Raw genomic sequence first — 9877 nt, 5'->3', positions numbered from 1 at the left:
TTCTGATGAATTATTATCACTTTTATTGATGATTGGCTGAGGAAAATCACATAGTGACTCATTGTAAGGTGTCCTGGTGCATCCAATGTGAACAATTAAGTCATTAAAACAAAAAAAATCTTACAGAGGCGTAAAAAAAAAAAATAATAATTATCAAGAAAATTTTTGATTACTTGATTACATCGCCGTCATCAAAGATTACTCTTCCAGGTGTTGTTGTTCTGTGACGATTCGGCTGTCACTGAATGCAAGGACGGAAAAAAACAACAAAAAACAAAAAAAACAGCTGATAAAGTGTTGTGTCCGTCTGTCGTCATGGTGATAACTCACCTCGGCTTATTTTTCCTTCTTTCTCCAGTTTCTTCAGGTGGTGCACCAGGTTGACATTGGCCGCCTGATGCAGATGCTCGGGAGTGTCCTGCATCGGAAATGTGGGAAACGGGAAAAAAAAAAAAAAAAAAAAAATCACATTTGCATTTCTGTCGTGTTCATTTTAGGCAGCATTTTTAAAATTTAGCTTTAGTTTTAGTCCAGTTTCAATCACGCTTTGATCATAGTCAACCTCATCCCCTTTTTATTTAGTCAATTTTCAGTAGACAATAAATGTAGCATTTTAGTCTTTAGTCCACGAAAACATCATTTTATTCGTCTTATTATGTACAGCACTTTGTATACAGTAGTGCTTCTCAAATAGTGGGGCGGGCCCCCCGGGGGGGGGGGGGGGGGGGGCGCGAGACTCCATCAAGTGGGGCGCGTTTGACCTCAGGGAACATGCTTTTTTATTTTATTTTTTTTTAACTGTCCTAGAATAAATTGCAATTGCACCTCCACTACATTAGGGGGCAGTGGCGCTCTCATTATTGGCAGAGTGCGCGCAGGGAGCATTCGCTCGGTGGTGTAGGGGTTTTGTTTGCACTAAGCATGCGCGCAGAAAATTATTGAGAAGCACTGGTATACAGCAATGCCTGTTCTTAAAGCGCTTTATAAATAAATTTGAGTTGAGTAGCTTTAGTCCACAAAAACTGTCACTGTTTTAAGTCTAGTTTTAGTCAGAACAATCGTTTAACACCTGTATTTGATTATTATTATTATTATTATTATTATTCTATGTGAGCACATTTCGAATCTAAAACTATTTCACATAAATTTTTCTCTCATCTTTTCGATGAAAACAGCTTCACAAATGATGACAGTATGTCAACAAGTGGCTACTATGGCTCCATGCTATGACCTAGCAAGTTAGCCAGCAGCAAAGTTTGCTCTGTTGCCATTTATAGTAAATAGTAAGCAAACAAACGTGTGGACGGTTCGCTACCCGTGGCTATCGTTAGCCTTTGGCTAAAAACAACAATGGAGAACATTACTTTAGTGCAGACGTAGTAGTTTCTGCTCATTTTGGAGGGCTTCAACTGGTCGTGTGCGCTAAGTTTGTTCTGTTGGCATTTATAGTAAATAGTAAGTCAACAAACGCGTGGACGGTTCGCTACCCAGAGCTATCGTTAGCCTTTAGCTAAAAGCAACAAGAGAGAACATTATCTTAGCACAGACGTAGTAGTTTCTGCTCATTTTGGAAGGATTCGACTGGTCATGTGTGCAAAGTTTGTTCTGTTGGCATTTATAGTAAATTTTAAGTCAACAAACGTGTGGACATTTAGCTACCAGGAGCTATCGTTAGCCTTTAGCTAAAAACAACAAGAGAGAACATTATCTTAGCGCAGACGTAGTAGTTTCTGCTCATTTTGGAGGGATTTAACTAGTCGTGTGCGCTAAGTTTGTTCTTTTGGCATTTATAGTAAATAGTAAGTCAACAAACGTGTGGACATTTAGCTACCAGGAGCTATCGTTAGCCTTTGGCTAAAAACAACAAGAGAGAACATTATCTTAGCGCAGACGTAGTGGTTTCTGCTTATTTTGGAGGGATTCAACTGTTCAAAGTTTGTTTTTGTTGGCATTAGAGTAAATAGTAAGTCAACAAACGTGTGGACGGTTAGCTGCCCGTAGCTCTGAACGCACTGTTCCTGGAATCTAAATGATGAAAGCTTGAAGATCTAGTACAACTTAGATCTTTATTAATATTATATAAAGCAAATAGCAGTCAACTTCCTAAAAAAATACAACAATTGTTTTCTTATAGAGAGGGTAATTATACTTTTAGGAGAGTACATCATTTTAAGGTACAGTGTGTTCGTACGGCCCTGAAGAGCCATCGTATAAGTCGAAGAGGGGTTAATTTACGGAATGGTCTAGGAAATAACCTAAGGAGTGCTACTAATATCTACCAATTTAAAAAATTATACATGATCGTTATTTTTAATAAATATGCTAAAGAATTACATTAGTGTCTCTAGATGGAGAAAAGATGTTTGGAATGAAATGTTGGGTGGCATTGCATCTGGAATAAGATGTGGTGTGACTGTAATATAGGTACTAATAATTGTCATTTCCATTTGTACTTGCTTTATACAGTATTTTGTACTGCATTCTTTCTCATTTTCATTTGATATAATTGATGTTTTCTTTTCTGTTGAGTATTAATGATGAGTGGGAAATGTTTGGGCTCTTGTATTATTATATCATGATGGGGTAGGCGACTATAAGCTTTTGCTTCAGCCCCCTCCTTTTGGGCATTAACAATATACTGTTTGTTTGATCTGTCTTGTTTTTTTTGTGCTAAACTAAACTAAACTAAAAAAAAACTAAACGAGCTATCGTTAGCCTTTGGCTACAACACAACAATGGAGAACATGACCTTCGTGCAGACAAAGTACTTTCTGGGCATTTTGGAGGGATTCGACTGGTCGTGTGTGTGCTCTTCCACAAAGTTTGACCCAGCACAGACATTTTTTCGTAGTTCTTTGAGGGTTTAGGGAAGGGAATAATCCGGACAGTGTCTCTCTTACACAAGCCGTGACTACAGCGTTGAACCATTTTATTTCGGGGTGCACCGATTGATCGGCTGGCCGATTTATCGGCCCCGATTTCCTTCATTTTGGAAGATCGGTGATCGGCCGATCTCTTCAAAATAAGCCGATCTTTTCCACCAATCTCATCTCCGTCCTCAGAGGTCTGAAAAAGTCAACCACTGTCCTCTTCTGCTGAGATGATTAATAGGATTTCCATTTTTATTTGAGAGAACCATTTCACGTGCAGTTAAAACAACCCGTTTGTTTTATTTCGCCGATATTGTTCAATGTTTTCCTATAAAACAAGATTGGAACGCTGAAGGCGTATGCTGCTTGTAATGAAAAAAATCGGTATCGGCAATATTCGGGATCGACAGGTCAGACTTTTTAAAAGATCGGGGATCGGCCGGAAAATTGTGATCGGTGCACCCCTAATTTTATTGTTGTTTTTTTTCTTGGCTTTGGAAGCTGGATTGCTTTCGTTTGCCCGCAACAAAACGCACGTGCCGTCGTGCGTCTTGATTGGTTTACCAGTTCACGTGGGCGTGGTTTTACACTAAGGTCAACTTGAATTGATTTGACAAATTGATGAACCTTGTAGACGATCTTGACGAGCTCCATGGAGGAGAAGGTCTTCCCAGGCCCGGCCCCAATGGTGGCCAGGATCTGTTGCTCCCTCTGATGGCGGTGGCTGATGTAGTGCTGGATCTTGGCGCCGGCGTCCCGGACCACGGGGCCGTGACCTGTGCACCACCACGCAGCGTTTGAGCTCGTTTGGCGGCGGCTTTGCGATACGTTCAAGTGCAGACCTCCAACCGGGAGATATGAAAGTATCGCCGATTCTGCTCATGAGATGCGACAGCAGCAATCGATTTTAACGGGAAAATGTCACGCAAAGTTTTCGACCCAAAAGGGAAAGAAACTTATTAGAATGTGGATTATTCATCAACAAATGGAAATGTCAAAGGAAAAAAAAGATTTGACCAGAATTTTATGAAAATGAAAAAAAAAAATCATCATTTAAAAAAAAACAAAAACAAACTATGAATAGGTAACAACTTTTGCTGGCAATATACACTTTTTTAAATTTTTTTTTATGATATTCAACTAAAAAACTGTTAGCTACGCTGACTCACCAAATGGCTCGAGTTGAACGTTGAACGCTTTTTTTTTTTTTTTTTATATGGTAATATTAATAAAATAAATATTTTTTATATAAATATGATACAATAATTTTCACGATATTGTGAGGAGGTTGACGAAATAAAAAAGCACACAACATTGTATGCAAAAAAAAAAAAAAACATTTAAAAAGCTCATATTTTTTTGGGGGAAAAAAGCACAATATTGTGTTTGGGTGAACCAAGTCTTCTTTTTTTTTGACAGATATGGCTAAAATATTTGCTGGTATGATTTATGGGAGTGGTGACGACCACAGTATGGAGGACCAAAACTGCCAAAATAAAAAAATAAAATAAAATAAATAAAAAAAACAAATGTAAAGTGAAAATAAAAATGGATATAAAAATATAATTCAAAAATTAAATTAAATAAATAAAAAATAGAAATGGAAATAAAAACAACAATATATTTATATTCATTTGAATAACATTTTGTGCTGACAGAGTCTGCAGCATGAGATAAAGAAATGTGAGAGCAGTGTTTTTATTTATTGCTTGATGTTTAATTCTATTCATATATTTTGGTATTTATTTACATATTTTATTTATTTTTGAATGCCGTTTTTTTTTTTTTTTGTATTTATTTTTACCTTTGCTGCATTTAATTTTTGAATGATATATTTTTCTATACGTTTTTATTTTCACTTTTATTCATTTATTTATTTTTAATTTTGTCAGTTTTGTTCCTCCATACCACAGTGGCCAAAACATTCCTAATTCAAATTAAAACTGCATTAATAAACTGACCACCAGAGTGTGCTAGTGCACAAACGGAATACACCTTTTTTTTTGTTACAAATATGCTGCTTTTTAATATCGTGACTTGACGACAACGATGTCGTGGCAACGTTGTGATATTGCCCTTTCTTTGTCTTCTGCTCAAAACGTTTTGTGAAAACCCGCTAACTGGCGAAACTACCTCCGCGCTCCTTGGCGGAGGTGCACGGGAAGGACGGCGGCGACGGCGGGCAACCCTTTCTTGACCCACCGGGGTAGATGAGATCGGCGCGGGCGTCCAAGAGCGTCCCGAGCGAGCGCATGTAGTCGTGGAGGTCCTCGAAGACGGCCGTGCCCTCGCCCAGGATGCAGTCGCCCGAAAACAGGGCCTGCTCCTCCTCCAGCAGCAACGACATGTGGTCGTCGGTGTGGCCCGGCGTGAAAACCACCCTGGAAAACAAGACGGATGAGGAAGAGGAGGAGGACGAAGATGATGATGATCCAGCCAACCATCAGTGAGTACGTTTTGCATGCAGTCAGTATTCAGCGTGCCATTTTCTCGACATTTTCTCTAGTTATTTTTAAATAAAGTATTATTTATTGGTCCATTCAATAGTATCTCCAAATATTCACATAGTCAGGTTTTTGTTTTTTTTTTCTCAAATTTTTTTTCAATATTTTTTTGAACCCCTCCACCATTTCCCGTAAAAAACACACATATAGAACGTTTTTCAGCTTTTTTTTTTTTTTTTTTAATCCTCGCAATCGGAATTTCAAAATCGATTTTGCCCACAAAACAAACTGATTGTTTCTTCCAACTAGCCTCAAATTAGTGGTGTCAAGGAAATAATTTTTTTAATCGTAATTAATTGCATGACTTCAATAGTTAACTCACAATTACTCACAATTTTTAAATCTCTTCTAAATGTACAATAAAATATTTTTATTATAAAATTATAAAATTATTATATTTTATTATTTTTAAAATATTTTTTATTTTTTATATATTTTTTTAGTTTCTATACGCTTGTTAACATAAAAGTGGAAAAAAAATGAAACTAATAGAAATGTGGTAGCATCTTTTAGTCAGTAATGTCAGAATTATTCATAAAATTGAATTAAAATTAAAAAATGTACTGTTAAAAAAAAAAAAAAAAAGTTCGGTGTTGAGGTCATTTTCTGCCACTAGATGGCATAATTGCATTTGTAAGACTGTGACAACTCACTGCATTTTACTTATTTAGCCATTTTTGGCAGTCAAACATGAATATTTTGCCTATATAATAAATTTGATATTTATGAGATTATTTTTCACGTACAATTAGTACCTTTAAAAACACATTTTGCAACTTGCTGTCGACTGAAAATGACATCACAAGGGTTCAGGTAACCAATCACAGCCCAGCTTGTGAATGTCACATGACCAAACCTAGAAAACAGGTAAGCTGTGATTGGCTAACTGAGCCCTTGTGATGTCATTTTCAGTCGACAGCAAGTTGCAAAATGTGTTTTTAAAAGGTACTAATTGTACGTGAAAAATAATGAAAGTACCAAATTAATTATAGACAAAATATTAACTTTTTAATGCTATAATGGGCTAAATAAGTGAAGTATTCCTTTAAAATTCTTCACATTTTAAAATTTGTAAAACACATACTTGACCACAGTCTCCACACATATATGCATTATTATTATTATTATTATTACATTTATTACTGCTAAATTTTGACGTGTACATGCCTCCAGTACAGGCTTTTCCATTTATTGCGCAATTAGTGGCGCTAAAGGAACCTGAAATGAACTCAAAATTAACCCACTCATTTTTGACACCCCTACCTGAAATGTTTCAATTCTTTGATCAGTCCGTCTTTTCTGGACATTCAGAAATCATATCTTGCGAGTGATTGTGAAAATGACCTCCCTTATTTGATCCGGTCACATTGAAGAACTTTTTCCAAGTCCCGTTTTTGACGTGAACTGACCTGAGCGTGGCTCCCTCCGCTCGGACCACATCGCCGTCTTTCAAGTACGAGTACTCGTGGCTTCCCGAGGCCTCCGGGACGCGGCTGGATCGAGGGAGTTTGCTGACCCGGACCTCGGAACCTGCCGCATGCGTTCCACTTCCTGTTCAACTCCTATTTGATGACCACTTTTGTTTTGCGACGAGGTCGGTCGGGATGCCCTCACCCGTGACGTCCCTGCGGATGTCGTCCACGCCGCCCGCGTGGTCGTGATGCCAGTGCGTGAGCAGGATCTCCTGAATGCTGGCGTCGAACATGCCGAGCGCCTCCTTCAGACTGCTGATGTACTCGGGGACCGCCGGTTCGCCCGTGTCGATGAGCACTCGCCTGAAGGACATCCAAACGACACCATTAACTCATTCACTCGCCGCCATTTTCACATTTCGCAATCCCGTTCGCTCCCGGCTGTTTTACTGGATTTGGACTGATTTTGCAAGGCCCACAGAATATTGTGTTCAATTGCTATAAAAGCATGGAACCTATCAAAAGAAAGATTAAAGTCTCTTCTTTCATCAGGAAAAAAAAGTATGTTTCTATCTGTTTCCGTTTTTCAGCAATTAGCATTAGAAGAGAGCTAAGTTTCATCAGTTTTCACAAATCTATTCAAAATTGTAAGTAATTTTGCTTTTTTTCTCGATGGCCCTGGTTGATCTCCTTTGCTCTGCTGCCACCTGCTGGCCGTTTGTGTAATAACTACCATTTCTGCAACCGTTCTTTGCAGTTAAGAGGCTGCATCAAAGCCTTCTGTATGCTCTAGCATAAAAAACAAAAACAAAAAAACAAACAAACGTATAAATACGTCTTTGGGACACTTAAAACATAAAAAAAACAAACGTATTTACACGTTATTGGGAGCAAATGAGTTAAGAGCCCGATCTGCATATTCTAAGTATCTACACACAATTTAAGCATAAAAAAAAAAAAATCATAGGAATTTTGGTGTATTTACTGAAAAGCTTCATTGACTTTTTTTCTATTTTCTCGAGGGATGGGCGAGTACCGATACCAGGTATCGGTATGGTACTCGAGTACTCGAGTACTGGTGACGCAGACGAGTACAAGTGAGCGACGGCAGAGGGGGAAGACGTTAAGTGAGTCCTCCTTGCCTGTAAGTGGCGCTAGCTAGCTTGCAGCAGTTTTTCACCAAAACTTCAGCGGTTTGGAAATACTTCAAAATTGTGAATCTTAAACTAAAAGAGCATTTTTGTGTTTTATTTTGAGCGTTAAGACTATAGAAGAGGTTTTTTTTGTCAAAATTAAAGGAAATATATTTGTTTAAAAATATCTTTTAGTGATTTTTTTTTTAATTTGTCAAAATGTACTACTGGTATCAGCAGTTGGTATCGATGAGTACTGAGGGTCTGAGTATCGGTATCGGTCTGAAAAAAAGTGGTATCGAACATCCCTAATTTTCTCTTTTTCAAGCAATTTTCTAATTCCGACCAATTCTAAATGAATGACTGGAGCAACATTACACCTTCAAATGTTTTATTTTATTTACATTGAAACAAGGTTATTTAGTTAATGAAAACTAACAAACAAAAAAAACTAAAACTCAAACTATTTCGTTTATGAGATAGAATAAAAACAAAAAAATGCATTTAAAAAAATGAGAACTTTGTTTACAAAACTAACAAAAACGTTTTTTGTAATTAATTTCATTGTGTGAGCCTTTGGGGATTATTTTAAATGTGATTTTAAGCAGATTTATTTTGAATTGAACCAGAGTAAAGACGTTTGAAAATGTGTCGCACGGAAATGACGCCATCGAGCAGCTGCCAATCGAAAAGCACCTTTAGATGACGTCACTCCTGGGCAACAATTTTTTGCGAGCTTCACTGCACTTCACACAAATTATGGTGGAGTTAGGGTGAACGACAGTATACATTTTAAAGCAAAAATAAAGCCCTCTAATTTTAGTGTTTTTATAGCACGCCGAAATGAGCAGACGCTGATTATTTTTCATTTCGCTAACTGTTTTCTGTAAACATGCGGAGTCCCTAAGCTGACATGGTAGAAAAAAAAAAAAAAAAAAAAACTTTGCGTCCTTGCGAGGGAACGCAAAGTTTTTTTTTTTTCGTTTACTATGTCACCTTAGCTGCGCCGTAAACACTTCCGGGTCATCTTCCATGTGAACAAAAGCGACGAGGATGGAACGTTTGTAAACATGAAACAAAACAGTGGGAAAGCTTTTCCCAAAGCGACTAGGATGGAGCATGTATTTTTCCACTGCTTTGTTGACACGTCGCTTTTGGTCACATGGAAGATGACCCGGAAGTGTTTACGGCGCAGCGAAGGTGACATGGTTGGCGAAAAAAAAACAACTTTGCGTTCTCTCGCAATCTTTGCGAGGGAACGCAAAGTTGTTTTTTTCCCTTCCATGTCACCTTAGGGGCTCCGTAGTAAACATGTCATGTGCAGTCAAGCAAATAATCTTGACAAATTGTTTATTATTGTTTCGTCTGAAGTTGAAGGAGGATGCATTTGTTTCACGCCGAATTAACAACTAATATGTAGCAATTATTCCCATTGCTGTCCTTTTTTTCATTCGACTTGGTGGCAGAATCTACAGCCAAGCATTTGTATCATATCAACAATTCCAAACGGAATTCGTCTTCACGACATGAAAACTAACTAACGTGTCTCGCGTCATACTTGTCCGATCTTACGCGATAAGCACTGCTCAAAATCAAAGATGCATCCACCGAATAATTCGGTCACCTGTCTCCGGTTCCAACCAGGTACGTGTTGGTGCCTTGCAGGGTCATCGGTCCCGGGTTGCAACCCAAAACCCGAACCACGCGGGCAGACAGCTGCTCGATACGCGGAATGAGAACACTCATGGCCAACCGAACCGAAAACAAACCACAAAAAAACAACACAAGTATGTGAAAGGGCAGCCAAACGATAAGGAACAACCGGAAACAGCGTCGGACGATTGTTTACTTCCTACTTTCGAGCAGCCTTCACAATAAAACGAGGCGCACACCGCACTTGCTCAAAATGGACACTTGGTGGTGCCAGTGCAAGCCGTTGAAGTCACAACTATTTTTTT

General features: G+C 38.3%; 1 protein-coding gene across 2 annotated transcripts; it reads right to left on the bottom strand.

Annotated features, from left to right (window-relative positions):
- Positions 1-9753, bottom strand: lactb2 (lactamase, beta 2). 2 transcript variants are annotated; one of them, XM_077512482.1, is made up of 7 exons: positions 9544-9753; positions 6989-7149; positions 6784-6904; positions 5073-5251; positions 3498-3646; positions 331-418; positions 1-241 (listed from the first exon to the last, which is right to left on the bottom strand). In XM_077512482.1, exons 1-7 carry the CDS (start codon positions 9663-9665, stop codon positions 192-194), a joined length of 870 nt encoding a protein of 289 aa, XP_077368608.1. In that variant the 5' UTR covers positions 9666-9753; the 3' UTR covers positions 1-191. The 2 variants fall into 2 exon arrangements, with proteins under 2 accessions (XP_077368608.1, XP_077368599.1); XM_077512473.1 differs by lacking the exon at positions 9544-9753 and adding an exon at positions 8916-9043.
- Between the last annotated feature and the right edge of the window lie 124 nt (positions 9754-9877).

Source organism: Festucalex cinctus, chromosome 1 (assembly GCF_051991245.1).
Source record: "Festucalex cinctus isolate MCC-2025b chromosome 1, RoL_Fcin_1.0, whole genome shotgun sequence".
NCBI lineage: Eukaryota > Metazoa > Chordata > Actinopteri > Syngnathiformes > Syngnathidae > Festucalex > Festucalex cinctus.
This window is presented reverse-complemented; position numbering and strand designations above follow the sequence as displayed.

What these genes read in the sequence shown, in the direction of transcription:
- lactb2 (XM_077512473.1), bottom strand. Translation starts at nt 9,040, where the DNA reads ATGCTCCATCCTAGTCGCTTTGGGAAAAGCTTTCCCACTGTTTTGTTT. An exon ending in CATCCGCAGGGACGTCACGG is followed by an intron (nt 6,905 to 6,988) that starts GTGAGGGCATCC and finishes CGCATGCGGCAG; the next exon opens with GTTCCGAGGTCCGGGTCAGC. An exon ending in CGCCGATCTCATCTACCCCG is followed by an intron (nt 3,647 to 5,072) that starts GTGGGTCAAGAA and finishes GGTGGTGCACAG; the next exon opens with GTCACGGCCCCGTGGTCCGG.